Source organism: Macaca fascicularis, chromosome 5, assembly GCF_037993035.2.
Source record: "Macaca fascicularis isolate 582-1 chromosome 5, T2T-MFA8v1.1".
NCBI classification, from domain to species: Eukaryota; Metazoa; Chordata; class Mammalia; order Primates; family Cercopithecidae; genus Macaca; species Macaca fascicularis.
Genome location: NC_088379.1, coordinates 99,419,948 through 99,439,565, shown reverse-complemented (window position 1 = coordinate 99,439,565; position 19,618 = coordinate 99,419,948). Strand labels below are relative to the sequence as shown.

Sequence of the window (19,618 nt, the reverse complement as noted above, 5' to 3'; positions counted from 1 at the left end):
GCTTCCATGATACAAATGCCTACCATTAGGCCCAGCCTCCAATACTGAGGGTTAAATTTCAATGTGAAAGTAGGAGGGGTCAAATATCCAAACCATAGCAACTAGTAAACTGCCTTTTCCAGTCTTAACTGATACCCTTTCCCCAGTCACCCACCTCAAGATCCATTCTAAGGCACCTATACTCTAGGTTCCTCTCAGAATGTAACAGCTAAATGTTGTATAATTTTTGGTGAATAAGGGCTTTGCTTCCAAAATAGAATGGCACTTCTGCAGGTGGACCATGCTAAGATTAGAGCTAGCATTATGCCTATAAACTATCAGAAAGGTGAGGTGAATCTTGATGAAGACAATGATCATCTTGTAAGGCATCTTACACGAATTCTCTGCATGGTCTCTAGGCAAGAGAAATTTGCTATTCTTGAATACCAAAGAGTGAGTCACTTTAGGAGTCCTAGATGGTTCAGCAGAATATAGAGATCCAGGTGCATCCACTCAGATGTTCCCATTTTGGTCCTCATGTTCCCATTTCTTCTCTATCTGGGTCTTGAGTTTAGCACAATACATTTGACAAGGCTGTGTAGTAAATCTTCTTTGCAATTTTGCTACTCTCACAATCAGGTCTTGTTTTCAGTCTGTGTTGCCTTCTGATTGTGGTAGATACAGGTGTCATATAGATTTCCTAAATTTAACATCATGTCCTGAGTTGGAGATTGGCTGACTTGAGTCCACCATTTTCCTTCAGTGGTGTATCCATGATACTCAAAAGCAATCTATCATTTCTGCAGTCTTTTATGACAACTGTTATGGCCATATGTCTCAAATAGTAGAGATATTGCATAAACCCTTTACATCCCCTTCCTCCTGCATTCTGTCTCAATTCATTACAGATGAGACTCTTAGTAATACTGACCCTATCAGGGGTTGTCACAACCCACTTACCACAAACTATGCAGTCTTCATTGCTATGGATGGATTTCCAGGGCTATTTCCAGGGCTAAGGATGGATGGATTTCCTGAGCTATCTCCAGTACAAATTATTTTATTTTGGGTTCTCCTAAAAGTAGATAATTAGATAAGGATTTAGGTTGTGGTAGAATGAATAGTTGCTTTTCAATGGTATGTTAAATTGTACATAATTGTATTCTATATTTAAATATTTGATGGTATACATGCTAATAATTAGTTTTTTATATTACTTTTAATGGCAAACAATTCGTTATTTATATTACTTTTAACGGCAAAAACCGCAGTTACTTTTGCACCAACCTAATATTTCCCCTTACATACTACATGAAAAATTAAATTCCAGATGAATTAAAAAGTAAATCTAAAAACATGAAATTATAAATATATCTAGAATATAAGGCAGGTAATCATTGAACTGATATCAGGCTGATTAAGGGAATTCTATGCCTAAACTTGCTGGAAGATTTAGTAATTCAGTAATTAATTTAATAAATTCAATAACAATGTTTATAATTAATAATACTTTTAATAATAAAAAACTACAAACTATAGTAAATTATAACAAAATAATATTTTTCATGCATAAAAATCACAAAAATTAAAGGTAGATGACAAACTGGAAAAATATTTGCAATTAATCTGACACACAGTGAGTTAATATACATCATATAAATGGAACTATTAAGTTTGATAAGAAAATGAATAGTTCCTGATAGAAAAACAGCCAAAAGATAAGAGCACGTAATTCGTGAAGGAACAGTAAACATGGTTCATAAAGATGAAAAAAGTATTCAACCAGGAAATGCAAATTAGAACAATAAGAACGTTTCAGTTAATCATTTTAGATTGAACACATAGATACCCTTCTCAAACACCGTTAAAAAGGACACAAAAGGCATAAATGCAGAATACAAAGGGAATGGCTGAAGAGACAGTAACAAATCAAAGATATCAACAAATTTTTACAGTCTGGAACCAGATGGACAAGTGATAATTGACTTAGCAGAGCTGAGAAAGCCTATACCTTAGTCTGTAGGGAAAGCCGAAGAGAAAAAGATCAGTTCCTGCCCTAGCTCCCTGAAGATACTCAGCTGTTGGAGGCACCAGGTATCTCTGAAGGCAGGGGTGAGGGAAGGGTTGATGGAGGACAGACTGCAACCTACTGTTACTACTGCTGTGCATGCAAATTGGGACATCTCTGTTTTTCTAAGGCTCCTTTGTTATGTATCTCCATTCTAAATTGAGCGCTGGTCCTTTGTAGAGTAGTAAGTAGTAATGATTCCTTCATTTACTCTCATCAGAACTTCCAAAATATTTTCATATGTATTGCCGCAATTGAGACAATTTTTAAAAAAATCTGTTTTGAAGACAGAATCCTTGTTTTGAAGACAGAATCCATACACACTATGGCCATGATAAGGCTACAGTAGCTATATTCTTGGCATCACTTGAATGCGCATCACAGAATGCCTCTTTGGGTGGAAGTTTCTAAGTCATAATTCTGATAATCAACCTAGGAAAATATCGTATCTGTTCTCTGGAATATATTGTGGAAAAGAAATCCAGAATGTATTAAGTACATGTATATTAAGCACTCTATATGTGTACAACAGAACACAACCAGGCAAACAAATTTCAGACTTAACTCTTGTTAAAAGCTGAGACGCTTCCAATTCTGTTAGGTTGAAGACGAAGTTTCTTAGTGTGGTCTCTAAGACAGCATAGCTTGGTTGCTACCCACCTATATATTTCACCTCTTACCATTCTAACTTTTGCTTTCAGGGCTGTAATCACTTGAGCCTGCTTTCAGGTCTTATTTAGCATTTCAGGTCTCAGATGAGTGTTGTGGGCCCCTCGGTCTGAAATGTTTTATACTCCCCACTTCTATTTTCTCAACTTCTGCTCGCTGGTCTTACTTTAGCTCAAGCTTTACTTCTTCCAGCAAGTCTTCTAAACTTGGTTGGGTTTCTTTGTCATACACACTCCTTGTAGCTTAGTCCTTTACTCAGGAATTTTTCTCAGTTGGTAAGTACACATTCATTGGTATGATTATTCAATGTCTTTGTCTGAGCCCAGAATGTGAACTCTATGATAATTTTGCTTACTATGTTATGTCCATTGCTTAATTCAGTGTCTGAGACTGGTTGGCATTCAATACAAGTTGAAAGAAAGAATGCTTTCAAGCAGTTTAGCCTTTTCTTACTAGTTGCTTCAAATAATAGTTTACTTACTACCAAAGTTTGACCCATTAAAAAAAATTCTGTGTTGATTTTCAGCATACAGATAAAATTTAATTTTGTTTGTGGGGAGTGAAAGATTGGGGATTTGGGATTATATTTAGAGTTGGTGTTGCTGTAACAGATGATATTTTATCTTGCTGGTATAAATTGTATATATTCAGTTCAAAATAAATTTTATTAAGTGAAGAATTGCTTGACCATTCTGGAATATTGATTGTAATTATCAGTTAGCATCTATCTGATTCACATATCAACAGATACTCTGTTAACATTGAAGAGTTCTCTATGAATTCTGGGTTTTATAAAGACCATGAAAGAATTCAATAGACAAGAACCGAGTCCACACAAAAGATTAAAAACCAGTTGTAATTTACCAAGCGGTCATTTTAAGTCTAACTATATATATGGCATACTGGAAAAGACACACAGCAGTATTCCTCTGTTAGTAACTTCCAGTCTCTCCTGCTATAGAGCTTATGGAACTGTCTCTCCTGGTGCCATTCAGATTATTTTCTTCATTCTTAACCCAAAGTCTGTACTCCACTGACTTCCTTTGTTTTCCACAGTGATTCATGCCTTACCAGGTTCAGTTAGAACAATCACTTAAAAAAAAGTCCTTGTTGCCAATAGTAGAGAGCTCTTAGTCTGTTTGAAAGTGTGCAGAGTTCAGACTTTAATTACAGAAACTTCCCCACTCTCCCCACCATTGTGTCTATTGGCCCAGTTCCATCCACTGCTGAAACTTCTAATGTGAGTTCTCTGAAAAGCCTGGCACTCTCCCCAGCTATGGGGAGTGGCTGGTCTCTGCATTCAAACACTTCTTTCTGCAAAATGCTGCCTGCATTATTCCTTTCCATCCTGAGTGTCTATCTCTCACTGGGCAGTCTGCATTCTGATGCGGCAGTGGGAGAGTTGATCCCCTATGACTTTTGAAAGAGAGGTACAATTTGTAGATTGGAGCGAACTTGAAATGTTCACTGTGTGTCATTATCAAACGTCATCTTGGCTACCCTGGGCTGGTGTTTTACTATAATTGTTTTGAGCTTACTCATATGTTATCTATGTTAGAACATCATCTCCCTCTCATATAGCCTTGGGAAAGCAAGTACAGACAAACTATTAATTAAAGTAATTTATTTTTATTACCAACTTTAATCACCAAAGAAGGAATTGGAGTTCAATCAGGAAAAGTATTTATTGACAAAATTTTTATTGATAAAATAATCTATCAAAGATTCATGAAAAAAATTAAAAATCTCTGAGAAAGAAAATTATATCAACCAAGATAGTAAAAAGTATGTCTGTGGGAAAGGAAGAGTTTTCTACTTGGGGCTGGCTATGTAAGCTACATCGGTAATACCAAGGATTTTACTTGTGAAAAAGAAACTAGGATGTAGTATTGCAACCTACAAGAAAGGCTACTGTACGACAAACAGGTGGCTGTAGGTGACTCCATCCCCTGCCCAGTCTTATTCACTCTGGTACCTGTTCCAACATCTTAATTTGGTTCCCAGCTTGGATCTGTCTATTCTCCTTTCTCAGCTACCATGACCTGGAGATCATCTTGTTTCATATGCTTGGTCTGTCATTTCAGCAACAGCTTTTCTTCCTGGCTTGGGCCTGCTCTTTGCTGGATCCTTTGGCTCAGTGCCTTTGACCTTGGGTGGCGGGTACTCTGAGTCTCTCTGGCTCCCTTCCCACAGCAAGCAGTGGTTGTAAACTATAACATAAGACACTGTTTTTAATTGTTAATCTTTTTTAGGTATTAAAATTAACTTTTAATATTATAGCCATAGGAAAAAGTCTCAGAATTTCTCAGTTCACTGAACTGGTGCGTCAGGTCAGCCATTCTGACTTATAGCAAGAAGGAAACTGTGAATTATTTTCCATTCCATTTGAAAATATTTTGGAAACTGATATAAACAATGAATCGATTTTTCCCTATAATCTGTCTTCCTTGCTCTAGGAAGCTAAGGAATGAATTGTAGTTGAAATTTTCTATTTTAGGCATAAGGCCTTATCACAAAGCTTCTCGGATGCCAATTCTATCAGATCTTTTGTACATAGTCACCATTCTATTCACTCAGAACTTTTGTAGAAACTTTATGTTATTCCTGGATATACATGCCAATATGGCCTTAGCTTTGGACAAGTATATGTATTCTAAGTTGAAAGACCTCCCTTTGTTTAAAGGATTGCTGGATATTGGTATCGTGACTCCATGGGCACTCTAAGCTTCTACACAGGACTGGAAGAGAGTCAGGCTTTCAGCCTGGGGTACATTAGAACTGGTCCAGTGAAACTGAACTCAAATTGGATCAGCCAATCAGAATGCATATGAAATAATCAGAAACAGAAGGCCAGGCTAAGCTTGGTCGAGTGGGTAAGAGCGGAAAAATGGTGGCATTCCTCATTGTGTGGATGTTTATGTGTTTGTGTGTATGTAAGGGGAGCATATGGGATTTTAAAGCCAGAAACACATCTTATCATAGGTCTGTTAAGCAGACAGGGAGTCGACAAATCAAAAATCAGAGAAGCAAGAGTCAGGTTGGCGTCAGGGATAAACTGCTAAATGAAGAAATGTGTCACCGAATCCTTGCTTTAAATGAGTGTTTAGGAATCTCCCTTGGCAGCCCGTTTATCACAGGTCAGGCAGTCAGGGATGGTTTGTATTTTGCTTAATGGGGTCAGTGTCTCCTTTAACCAATCTTCTTGCTTTATTTTCGGAAGCATGCTCTTTCCTGGAATGGCTGGTGACTCTCCTGGCAGCCAGAAAGAACCCAGATGATTCCCTGAACCACTGCAGTCTGGTTAGTTCTCTGGGGCCAAGAAAGGGTTCTCTGGGGGCAATCGTCCATCAAGAGGGCTGCCTGGTATCCAGGTCCAGTGGTATGTTAATGGTGAAATGTCTCTATGGCAGTAGAACCCCAGTTTTGGTCCTCCGGACTACTTCCTTGTCATTCTGTGAGGTATCAGAATTCCCATCTGAAACTAGATATCCAGGAAGGCATGTACTTCATCTTCTTTGTACCATTCACTTGTGTAGGGGTGGGAGGTAGGAACAGAGTGTGTAAGAGTACATCCTTCAGGTGAATTATAGTATTGTATTTGGTAGGGAGGATGAAGAACCCATGGAAGTGGGGTGATTAAAAATAACAAAGCTTACAAAGTGCTTTCACATACATTTCACTTGATTCTCACAACAACCCTGTGAGGTAGGTACAGTATATAATGTTTTTACTTTTATTTTGCAAAGAATGACACCAAAGACCAGAAAGTTTAGGTGATTTGCCCACAGTCATGGTAAGCACCAGGACCCAAACTTGAAGCCATGTCTTCTGACTTCACAGCCTGATTTTCACCTGTGAGCAGCTACAACTTGAGGGTTATCAGTTTGATGACATAATGAGGAAGGCGCTCAGTAAGTGAACACCCAACTTGTTTAAAAGTCAGATGATTTAGAAATAATACATTAGTAACAAGAACCCATGGGACCACTACTTGGAGGGGCTCCCCCTGGACTGCTGCTTGTTGGCTTTCATCTTTTAGGTTGCTTTGGCATAATAGATCACCTGTGCATCAGCCTGGGCAACTGGGAGTTCCCTGGGTGATTAAGGAACAGAGATGAGGGAATTCTTATGGCCATCATGAGCCTGTTCTAGCACTCTTCATGCTGTTTCATCACCTGGATTCCCCACTGGAATGCAAACTTCTTAAGGAAAGGATTCTCACTCATTCATCATTGTGTTCCCAAAATGTAATACAGTGCTTGGCACATAGTGGTCCTCAATAAAAATTGATTGAGTTCACGAGGGGCTGGGATGTTTCATATGATGCTTCCCTATTTTACTTGTAAAATACGTTTTGCATTGAAGAGGTATTATAAATCAATGTGGAAGTGGGTATAAGGAAAACAAAGTTACCTTAGTCGTGGGTAGTATATACAGGCACTGCAATTCCAAGGTGTAATCCTAAGATGCAAGTGATCTTTGTTTACAATGACACATGTACTAAGTGTGGATTCGAACTGGAGGCCCTACATTAGCCAGGAATCCATGCAAAATGTAGACGTTTGATGGCCATTGGGGATAAAGGTAATGTCCCTTGGTGTGGAGGAAAGTAGCGCATTTTGGTAAGTATGAAAATAATGTTGTTTTAGAAATATGGAGAGAATTCTGTGATAAAAACCTCTAAAGATGTTTAACCACAATTACCAGTGATTCAATAAGAGTTGGAAGAGCCCTCTGTCTTTCTCTGGTTAAGTTCTGCCAAGGCACATTCTCCTTGGTCCTTCATGTCTCCCTGGATCTTTGGCCATGAGAAGTCCTAAGACCCAGAGTTTAAAATCGTGCACAGATAGAAGCTGAGGACAAAGCTACTGTGGTACAGACTTGGACCTCAATGTGAGTGCTCTTGACCAGGACACCTAGGCAAGAAGTCCACTGCATAGAAGCATCCTTCTAAGGCTAACAGGCCGGTGCAGGCAAGACCCATGACCTGTGGCTGAAAGCAGCAGTCCTGTTGTTACTCTTCTATGAGTGGATTATAGCAAGGATTTCTGTGTGTCACAACCTGGTGAGGTCAGCTTCCTTGAACTGGATAGGTGTTTTTAATTTAGGAGATAATACTTTAGCTCACCAGTTTTGAGTACAGGATCTAATGGGTCCTGAAATCAATAAGGTGGGAAACAGATCAGCAGCTCTTGTGCTGGTAGAGGTTATGGGTCATCCAGGGGTCCTCCCATTTGTGATGACTGGTGCAGGCCATGACTGGATGCCTGGCTTCTCCAGATATTGCTGCCAAGTTTCAAACATGGCCTTAATGGCCAAACATTCCTTCTTTCAGATATTGTAGTTTCATTCTGCAGGGATGAAGCCTGTGGGGAAATAAAACATAAGGTCACATCAAGGTTGATTTTAGACGAAGTTTGGCTTTCCATGGTCCTATCACTACTTATAAGGCATTGGCTACACCTTAAATGTCCATTGTAAACTAAGTAGAGCATGATGATAGCTGATGCATCCCTCCCTCCCATGCAGGGCTTCACAGGTTTTCTGAACCCCAGGAAACCATCAAAAAGCAGAGCATATTGGCTGCTGGTTCAATAGAACCTGTATCAGGGAGGGCTTTGGAGTTCATCCAGGTCTGAATTAGGATTCTTTGGTAGTTTAGACTGGATAAGACCTTCAATATCTTCACCAGAAAATAAAGTCAGTATCGTTCTCACACGGAGAGTCAACAGAGAGTTCTACCAAAGTTGGTGTCTATATACAGTCACACATAAAATCCTGAAGCCTGTTTCCTTAGGTCTTGAATCTTACATCTTTACTTTTAGTTATTGGTTCCAGACCATGCATAAACTTTAAAACACTAACGATAAATAATGAATATATAAATTGTACTATGTTTATAATCACGAATCAAATTTGATTTTGTCAAATGCATTTTAGCCTACCCATATTAATATATGCTGTTTTTTTTTTTTTTCCGGAGTCTTGCTCTGATGCCCAGGCTGGGGTGCTGTGGTACTATCTCAGCTCACTGCAACCTCCACCTCTGCGGTTCGAGCAATTCTCACATCTCAGTTTCCCGAGTAGCTGGGACTACAGGTGCACGCCACCATGCCCGGCTAATATTTGTATTTTTATTAGAGACAGGGTTTCACCATATTGGTCAAGCTAGTTTCGAACTCTAGACCTCAGGTGATCCACCTGCCTCGGCCTCCCAAAGTGCTGGGATTATAGGCATGAGCCACCATGCCCGGCTAAATATATGCTCTTAAATAAATAACTTTCCTTTTTCTTGAAACTTGAGGAGTAGATGGTATATTTCAGCCATTGAATAACAGAGTCTAAAACTATAAATCAACAGCAAGAAGCTTGAACGTGGACCCAAACTATGAATCTTCACTTCAGCCTGTGTCAGAAGGGATCAGTGTGATCCTTACCTCCATGTCCTTGTTAGGAGAACTTGTGCCTAGGTTTCATGTTTATCAAAATCTTTGCTAATGTTACAGGATTTAGAGGAGACTGAGTGTTTCTAATTGTGTTAGTGGATTGATAGCACTTACCAGTTAATTGAATCAACCAACCAGTTATTTCAGCAAACAATTTGACTGAACTAAGTGTAGAAATCAGCTCTAAAGACCTTGGAAGACACCAGAATTCCCAAAGCAAGGTCTGTGAACACTAATTTCAAAAACGGTTTTCTCATTAGGCACATTTGGGAACCACTGCATTTTATCTACCTCTCTTGAAGATTTAATTATACAAGTTTTAAAGGTGTTGAGAAGTCCAGTACTAAATAATTTATTTAACTATGTTTAAATCAACACGTCTTGAACATTTCAACATGAAGTTAAGTTTTTGAGTAAGGTTTATTAGCATCTTTAGAACTGGTGCTACATAAAAAAGCATTTAGGGAATTTTCGACTAGCATGTAGTGTGAAGAAATACTCATTTGCAAAATTTACACATTTCTCCACCAAAAAATAAATTAAGCTATTACTAATTACCTATTACTGTAATTGTGTTAAAATTAAGCTAGGTACTTTGGAAAAGAGAAAATGCACCGGTATACAACATAAAGTCTGCCCTTAATAGGCTCATAATCTGGTTGGGAGATACATCCATCATACAGAAAACAATATCAATCACCTAAAGATTCCACATAACCAAGTACTAACCTAAATAATGAAGACTAATAGATATAGTAGTTGCAGAGAGGAAGATAAAGCTTTAGAATAATGAAAGAAGAAATCATGGAGGAGGTAGGACTGGTTTTATGGACCGGCTAGGCTTTTGAAAGGTTGAGGGCATTTTTACTTGAGGGGCCCTATGGCTTCAAAGAACAAAAAGTTGTGCAGCAGACAACTCTCTGCTGTAGCAAAACCATGAAATTCTAATATTTCTTAAGGACTTCTCACCCAAGAACAGAATGTTACAGCAGTATGGTTCTCTTTTATGTGTCTGATACAGTCACACGATGCATAAGGATGTTTTGGTTAATGACAGACTGCGTGTATAATAATGGTGTCATAAGATTATAACACCATATTTTTACTGTACCTTTCCTATGTTTAGACACGTGTAGATATACAAATACTTACCATTGTGTTACTGTTGTCTGCAGTATTCCGTACAGTGGCATGCTGTACCAGTTTGTAGCCTCAGAACAGTATGCTATATTATATAACCTAGGTGTGTAGTAGGCTATGCCATCTAGGTTTATGTGAGGATACTCACTCTGTGATGTTCACATTTTGACAAAAATCACCTAATGACGCTTTTTTCCTGAATGGATCTCCATTGTTAAGCAACACACGACTATACTTCTATTAGAGTTCTTACCTGGTATATTATAGTGAGTTGTTTAATTGTCTGTTGTCTGTGACAGTGTCATTGATGGTAGGGACAATTTTAAATTTATTTTTACATCCTAATTTTAGATCCTAAGGAACACCTTGACATTCAAGGGCATCATGGTAGATGACACTGACCTTAAGGCTGGCTTGTAAAACCTGCAAAGTGAAGGACCCTTGGGATTCTGAGGGTCACATAAAGGGTATGCTGTACTTTTTTTCCTTTTCTCCCTAACATTGAAGATATAGGAACTGTACAGCCAGGAAATGCCGCACACCTGGGGACTGGATGCAGTGTGATGATGGTTGTAGTTTTTTACATTTTTGTTTTTAATCTTTAGGAAAGTCTTTTGCCTGCTTTTTCAATTGTTGCATTCACAATTTGCAGTGGCATAAATGCTAATCAGAAAACGGGGAGCAATTTTAAGAAAGGAATCACTCCTGGCTAACACGGTGAAACCCCGTCTCTACTAAAAAATACAAAAAACTAGCCGGGCGAGGTGGCGGGCGCCTGTGGTCCCAGCTACTCCGGAGGCTGAGGCAGGAGAATGGCGTAAACCTGGGAGGCGGAGCTTGCAGTGAGCTGAGATCCCGCCACTGCACTCCAGCCTGGGCGACAGAGCCAGACTCAGTCTCAAAAAAAAAAAAAAAAAAAAAAGAAAGAAAGAAAGGAATCACATAAAATCATATGGTAAATTTGTGTGGTATATTTGAAAAAGGTGTTTTTTTTTTTTTTTTTTTTTGACACAAAGTCTCACACTGTCGCCCGAGCTGGTGTGCAGCGGGGTGATCTCGGCTCACTGCAGGCTCCACCTCTCAGGTTCAAGTGATTCTCCTGCCTCAGCCTCCTGAGTGGCTGGGCTACAGGCATGCACCACCACACCTGGCTAATTTTTGTATTTTTAGTAGAGACGGGGTTTCACTATGTTGGCCAGGCTGGTCTTGAACTCCTGACCTCGTGATCAGCCCACGTCAACCTCCCAAAATGCTGAAATTACAGGTGTGAGCCACCACGCCTAGCTGAAAAAAGTGTGGTTTTGAAGGGAGAAAAAACTTGGACCACGACTTGTAACATTCAGAATTGGTACTCGCGCTTAATTTTTCTTTATCAATTCTACTTTTTACCCTCTTTCTCTTTCTCTCAAGACAGGTTTTTGGGATAATTGCTTATACAAATGATATTGAAATGATATAATTTTACTTTGATAATTACTGACATGTCACAGTATCAGAATTGGGTGTGATTGTCCCCACATTGTAAATTATTTGAAAATTTTAATTCTTTTATTTGCTTAAGAAAATGGAAGAAAATCAAAACAGAGGAAAAGCCTGTAAATGAGTTTAAAGATCACTGCAGTTCCTTCAGACTACAACATTCCACTACATGTACATAGGATGTGGGGATTGTACCTTTCATTTCAGACTGCCGGCCAACTGAAACACTTTGTATGTTCAAACTAGGCCATTGGAGCAGAGCTTGGCCTAGTGTGTTAAGAAAACTTGACACAGTCACCTAAATGCACATATGACCTTTTGCACAAGGGGTTTATCAACTGCAATACGCTTTTAAACAGGACACAGGGTCAGAATTTGGGGGTCTTACTTTCAAAGATGGAATTAGCATAGATTTAGAAAACATTTCCTTTATTCCTTCAGTTATTTGGAACCTTGACACTTAATTATGGTTTTTATTTATCATAGAGAATTTATCTTGTTGCAGAGCTGTTGACTACAAGTTTTTGCCCTGAAATATAAAACATGCACAAAACATTGCAAGTAGAAATTAAAAATTTCACATGCTTTCTGATAACAAGTACAAAAGGTGTGACATAGATACTGCAGTAAAGATGTTAAAGCAATGCACAGTTCAAAGATTCTGATGTAAACACTACAGAGGAGTTACATAAAAACCATGCTAAATTTATTTTCTTGGGACTTTGATCATTTGTGTTGTAAAATGTTTTCTTTTTTAATTCTTGTGAGGTACTAGTAACACCTCGTGAAATCTGCTCATTTTTATGTTCAATACATCTCTCTCTCTCTCTCTTTCTCTCTGTCACACACACACACACACACAGACACGCACTCACTCTCACACATAGAGTCAAAGTCAATGGCAGTGGGTGGTTTATGTCAGGGCTGGTTTTTACGCCCCCCTCACAGAATAAGATAAATGTAAGTGATGAAGAGCTCCTGGGGTTGCCTGAACTCATTTTGTATTCAACACTTTGCCTGGCCCCTTTCTCATCTCTTTCTCCCTCTCTTTGTATGTTCAAGCCTACTTGAGTTTCTTTTTTCTTTTGTAGAACTTGGTTCTTTTGATGTGTTTCAGGGCACGCCCTGCGGCAAAAAGAACTTCCCAGGAATCGGAAACATAAGCACACAGGTCTGAAATAGCTACTGTACAATAGACAGAAAGCTTCGGGCCTGGATGCCGGATTTTTCTGTCTCCCCCAAAACACCAAAACATGTAGGAGGGGGAACATATGCAGTATATTCTACATACAGGATTTTACAGGGATTAAAATCCTACATACAGGATTTTAATGCTATATCATTTAATTGCAGACTAGGGATTGAGTGAGATTTTTAACGTGGATTGAACTCCTTATAGTAATTTAACCTGAGATGTGTCTGTATGCATTTGTATATTGATTAGTTTAACCAAATTTCCCCTATAATTATGAGTGAATTTCTTTCTGTTTTACTGCTAGTCTGACATCAACATATCTGAGATTTTCAATATGCATGGTCCTTAGCTATCTTATTTCTCATCATTACTTTCCATTAAAAATGTGAGAAGGTGCAGTGCTTTAACTATTTACTTTTTTAGGAAGTTGAAAGAAATGCTGTTGTAAGTATTGTAAAACTACTGTTAGAAGGTGCTATCTGCATTATTAATAGAAAGTTTACATAGAAGGAGGAGTTAATTATTTTATACCCAGTATCAGTAAATCCATTTGTGTAAATTAAAAATATTTAATAAAATAGTGTTATAGTTTATTTAGAAGTCTCTGTTTACTCACATATCATACTTTATGTGACAAATCTTTCAGGACTATGTCATTGAATTAGAACTTGGAACTGAAAATAAAGAAAAAGAAAATAAGAAAAGGCAGTGCTGTTTGTTTACACATACACAAACTTATTCACCTTAAAACTTTCAAATTAAACTAAATTTTAAATAACAGTTAAATTTAACTTTTGCTCAGGTCTCTAAAATACACCTTTTGTTTTAAAAACTAAAACAACCAAAAAGGGAAACTTAACTAGAAATTTGGTAATTATCTGGTTTGTTTAATTGGTTGGGAAAATCAATCTATATAAATTAGATTAATTGCTTACTTTCATATAAACAATTGAGTTCACTCTCATGCAGGTATATTACCAAGCTTACTGAAAAAATAATTTGTTACTAGCTAAATAATAGATCTGGGAGAAAATAGAAATTTGACCAAGAAACAATTGATTATTTTCAATTAAATTTGATTCGGTTTAATAGGTGTATTCAGCACTAATTATGTGTTTGTGCTAATGACATTACCTATTAATTGCTAGGAAAATAATAGCAGTAAGATTGAATTCATTCAGTGTTTTCCAGAATATTTTATGCTTAGGTGCAAATAAGCCAGCTAATTGCCACAATTCCTTTTAACGTTGGTGTCTATATCTACAACTTAAAAGAAAGAAAATTGATTCAATTATTCAAATATTGGCTAAATACATGTTTTAACAGTAATAGTAATTATTTTAACAAACTGAGAATAATTATAAAATAACTCATCACTACAATGTCTCTTAAATTTCTCCTATATGTATCCAGGTTACTATTTATGAATACTCATGCAAATATCTAAGAAAAACATAAAAACTTCTTTGATAATAGTGAAAGTTAAGGATTCACGATATCCATTAAAATGCTATCTGGAACATTTAATGGGGGCTTTTTTATTTGAATAAGAACAAAATCTTTAATACAATACAAACACATGAGTAGAAAAGAAGTATTTCTGTCTCTCTGATGCAACATAAACTAATCCTGTTCCTTTCCTCAATGCTACTTCCTTACTCTAGAAATTGGGTGTTTGCAAATTGTTTGATCTAAACTCGATAAGATACGTGTCAGACATTGCAACACTTTTCAGCTTTATGGCAGTGGCTGCCCAGAAAGGGTCATATCATTTTCCCATCCTCATTTATAAATGTCAGTGAAAGCCACAGTTCTGAAGAAGCAATGCACAGAATCTCTTCATTTACACAGGATTGCTGCTATCACAGTACACTGTGCTGATTGTCATATCATGTATTTTACTTGTGCTAGAAAACTTCTCTTGCTATGGTTACCATTGTTTCCTACCTCTTTCCTGTGAGGCGTTATCGTCAACCTATAACATTACATAGGAATTTGGCATGTCAGGTATTATACCAACTCCTACTCTACATGTTAACCCAAGCCCAGGAAACACAGGGACTTTCATTTTTAAAAATATGCAACATTTAAGAGAAATTCAGCCTTTTAAATGCTTTGATACATTCTAGACTTAGCAATGTTTTCATTTATTTGATTCGTAAATAAAATAAGATTTCCTTAGCATCTCACTGAAAATTATTATAGTCAGGTTTACAGAAATCAGCAAGGAAAACAAACACCTATGAATTAATTCAAATATGCTTCTTTTTAAACAAAAACAAAACATAGCAATTCAATTAGAAATTAGTTGAGTGAATTCAACTGGATTTTGAATTAAACATTTAATTACATAAAGAACCAAAGGATATACTTGAGATATCACATCTAGCTAAATCATACTAATTGATTATCTTTGTTGATTAAATATACCAGATAACCACATAGTCTCTATTTCACTGATCGGAATTGTTCAGTATTGTAATTAATCAAATTTTAGTTATTAGCTGGCTTCGAAAAGTTTTATTTCTATTTATTTAAAAAATCAATAGTCACTTGGCTCAATTTAACATTTTCTGTTCTTTTCTTTTGATTCCCACCCCACCCCAAATATGCCTATGTAGATACAATCTAAAGATTTTTGTTAAAAAAAAAAAAAAGGGCTGCAGTTCTATAGTTTCCTCTTGAGCATATGACCAAGTTTTAGGGACTTTAGGGATTATCTATTCCAAATCTCTCATTTTACAAAGGAAGCAGTCCTTTGAGAGTTTGTGACTTTTGTCACTCAAATCCAGGAACATAGTAGGCCCTCAATAAAGATGTGTTGACTGAAGGAATCAGTTTAGAGTCACATAAATAAATACAATACCCATGATACTTAACACAGTGCATTGCAATGACTTATTTATAGTAAACTTTTATAAACACGGTTTTTAGCCACAATAATGCTGAGGCAGAAGTTATTAATAGATCCTATTAACTGTAGAAGCTATTTAACTTGTGAAGTAACTGAGGTTGAGGACCTTTAAATGGTTTGCCCAAGATCAGACAGCTAAGCAGGGAAGAGCTGAGATCAGAACTCCTGTTCTCTCAGCCTTGGTGAGTAACCACTCTGCCATACTGCCTACCCCCTGCTTTTTTCTCTGTATTGGTTTTCTCCATTCTTGGAATGTAAAAGACAGGAACTGGTGTTATGTATCTTTGTAAGCCTAGCATGCTGCATCATAAGAGCACTCAACCAATGGTTGCCACATAACAAACCCAGGCCTCTGGCTTCCTGGTCCAGTTCTCTTTCAGCCACACCATGACCCATTCTGAGGGTGGGTAGTGGCATTTGAGAAGGTAGAGAAAGACTGAAATCTCTAAAGCATAGAACTGCTTTAAATCATTTAAACTAGTAAAGTTTATTCTGTGTTGTCAATAACACATAAGAACACTTTTGCTTCTTAGATATGAGTTAAAAATGACAGATTTTTTAAGCAGTTTCTGGATGCACCTGGTACATATGTATTTAATATGATGTGCATAAATGCATGCTCTACTCACTTATGTGTATTTAAACATGACTTGGGGAATTCGATCATAGTCATTCCCAAGGTTTTCATTCACCTTTTCCTCTAACCAGGTTTGTGCCAAGATCCTGGGTTCCTAAACACAGTCATCTTGTCTAGGAGGCCCCTCAGGACATGGGTTCACACTGGTTATCTATGAAGATGCTTATTGTGCCAGGCTGAAGGAAGAGTCTCTTCAGGTCTATTGGCTTTGCTATTTCTCGTCATGTTTTGGAAATAAGATTATTTGGAAAGACTGTGATCCCACACCACAGAGCCTCCCCTCCCCTCTGAGTTCCTGTGGCATCTGCAAGTTTCCCTTTTATTGACAGCATCATCTCCGCAACCCACTGACCCCTGCTCCTCTTTTTTTTTTTTTTTTTTGAGAAGCTGGAGTGCAATGGTGCGATTGCGGCTCACTGCAACCTCCGCCTCCCAGGTTCAAGCAATTCTCCTGCCTCAGCCTCCCAAGTAGCTGGGATTACAGGTGCACGCCACCAGGTCCGACTAAGTTTTATACCTTTAGTAGAGACGAGTTTTGCCATATTAGTCAGGCTGGTCTCGAACTCCTGACCTCAGGTGATCCACCCGGCTCAGCCTCCCAAAATACTGGGATTACAGGCATGAGCCACAGCATCCGGCTTTGCTCCTCTTTTTTTTTTTTTTTTTTTTTTTTTCATTCTGGGGAAAATTTTTCTCCTTCTTCTTTCTTAATGTCTTTCGAATAACTCTCTGGTGTCTCTGTCTCTTCAGAGCTAACATTATAACATTATCTCTCTGATTAAGTTTTTATCAAAGACAGGAAAAGAAGCTGACGACTGTGCTTTCCCCTCTGCAAAATCTCCCAGGCAAAGAGACACACGGGGCCTTGACTCTGAGCTTGCAGGAGGGGAGGAAAGGAGGGAAAAACGCTGAAGTAGAACACAAATTGGTATTTTAAAATTATCCTACCACAAATGCTTTTTGAGTAAATGTGTGAGTGGTTCTGACACCAGCCACCATCATGATGAAATTATAATTGTAAATTTGCAGGGACCTTCCTGTATCTTTCCCAGGGCAAATCATTTCAGCATCTCTCCATTAATAGCTATTGAGACACATTTTTCTGCAGAACCTTTAGAAAGGCAGCTTACAGTTACAAGCTCAAGCACATCACAGGTTCTCCGTCCTGCAGGAACTCATTTGAGCTTCTAGAAAACGAAGTTTTATTTAAAAACATGCATTACAAATAGGAATTTCCTCATAAAACCTCAAAAAATAGCACCTATTTTGACATGTAAGTGGAATTTTAACACTGTTACAGTAATACAGTCATGTTTCACATAATGACATTTTGGTCAATGATGGACCGCATATACAATGGTGGTCCTGTAAGACTATAATATCACATTTTTGCTGTGCCTTTTCTATGTTTAGATTCACAAATAATTGCCATGGTGTCGACATTTAATCAGTAACATGCTGTAGGGTTTGTAACCTAGAGCAATCGGCTATGCCATACAGCCTAGGTGTGTAGTAGGCTATACCATCTAGGTTTGGGTAAGTACACCCCATGATGTTTACACAACTGTGAAATGACCTAACAACGCATTTCTCAGAACATAATGATGCATGACTGTGCATTAAATTGAATAGCTAAACACTCTTTAGATGTGCTTTCCCATGACTGGCTGGGTGCAGTGGCTCACTTGATCCCAGTACTTTGGGAGGCCAAGGCAGGTGGATCACTTGAGGTCAGCAGTTTGAGACCAGCCTGGCCAACGTGGTGAAACCCATCTCTACTAAAAATAATAATAATAAAAAATAGTCAGGTATGGTGGTGCATGCCCGTAATCCCAGTTACTTGGGAGGCTGAGGCAGGGGAATCACTTGAACTCGGGAGGCAGAGGTTGCAGTGAGCCGAGACAGTGCCACTGCACTCCAGCTGGGCGACAGAGTGAGACTCTGTCTCAACAAACAAACAAACAAACAAACAAACAGAGTACATTCCCACGACCGGTTTCTTCTGTGCCCTGTAACCTCAGATCAAGTATTTCTGCTCCAGAGACTCCTTTTCTGATCGCTCTGCATAGATTCCTCTCTCCCTGTCTCCAACTTCATTTCCTTTGCAACCATTTCACTGTTTGGAATTAGCTTCTGTGGTAGGCAGAATTCTAAGATGGCCTTCAAAATTCCCCCTCTGCTCTATGAGTTCTATACGATCCTCCTTCCTTGAGTGTAGGGAAGACTCTAGGGGAGTATCAATCTTTGATTAGGTCACTAATCAGTCAACTTTGAGTTAATCCGAAGCCAAATGATGGTGGTGGGTCTGACCTAATCAGGTAGTCCCTTCAAAGGGACTGGGCCCTTCCAGAAGTCAAAGAGATTTAAAGCCTGGGAGGGCATCTGGAAATGGCCACCTGGAAGGGAACTGTGGGCAGCTTTAAGAGCTATGAGTAGGCCTCACGTCAATAGCCAGTAAGAGAATAGGGGCCTCTGTCCTATCAGTGCAAGGAACTGAATTCTTCCAACAACCATGTGAACTTGGAAGAGAACTCTGGGCTCCAGAAAGGCGGCTCAGCCAACACCGTGACTTCAGCCTTGTGAGTTGCTGAGTAGAGAAGAAACTTGGATTCTTCCACACACTCCTCAATGCTTTCCCCAACTAGCTGCAGTACATTTACTGCCTCATACTAAGCTTAGAAAGTCAAAACAGTCTACATGTTGTTTTCACATGCACCAATGCTGATAATACACTTGCATTTAAGACTTCTTTTTAAAATTATAATTTATGTTCTAGGGTACATGTGCACAACGTGCAGGTTTGTTACACATGTATACGTGTGCCATGTTGGTGTGCTGCACTGGCATTTAAGACTTTTGACATTATACACATATTCCCGTTTAAATAACACTGGGATTAATCCCATAACTCAGGATTAATAACATTTACAGAAGTTAAGAAGAAGCCTATACCGGCTCACCGGTTTACAAGAGTGGTAATAAAATAATCTATTAAATAAATACAATAATTTTAATTAAAAATTATACCAAGTAATAAAGGTAAATTTGAAATGTTGTATTTCAATAAATGTATTGATACTTATTTTAAAAA

At 38.1% G+C, this 19,618-nt stretch overlaps 1 protein-coding gene across 2 annotated transcripts in view; it reads right to left on the bottom strand.

Moving 5' to 3' along the window:
• Window positions 1–4,325: 4,325 nt before the first annotated feature.
• Window positions 4,326–19,618, bottom strand: part of GRID2 (glutamate ionotropic receptor delta type subunit 2) — a 1,557,400-nt gene continuing 1,542,107 nt past the window's right edge. The window contains exons 16-17 of one of the 2 annotated variants that reach the window (XM_045393369.2): window positions 13,593–13,650; window positions 7,986–8,082 (exon numbers count right to left, since the gene is read on the bottom strand). In XM_045393369.2, the coding sequence (XP_045249304.1) occupies window positions 13,630–13,650 (21 nt within the window). In that variant the 3' untranslated portion in view covers window positions 7,986–8,082; window positions 13,593–13,629. Of the gene's footprint in view, window positions 8,083–13,592; window positions 13,651–19,618 lie in introns of both variants that reach the window. The other variant, XM_005555440.4, reaches the window with a different exon arrangement.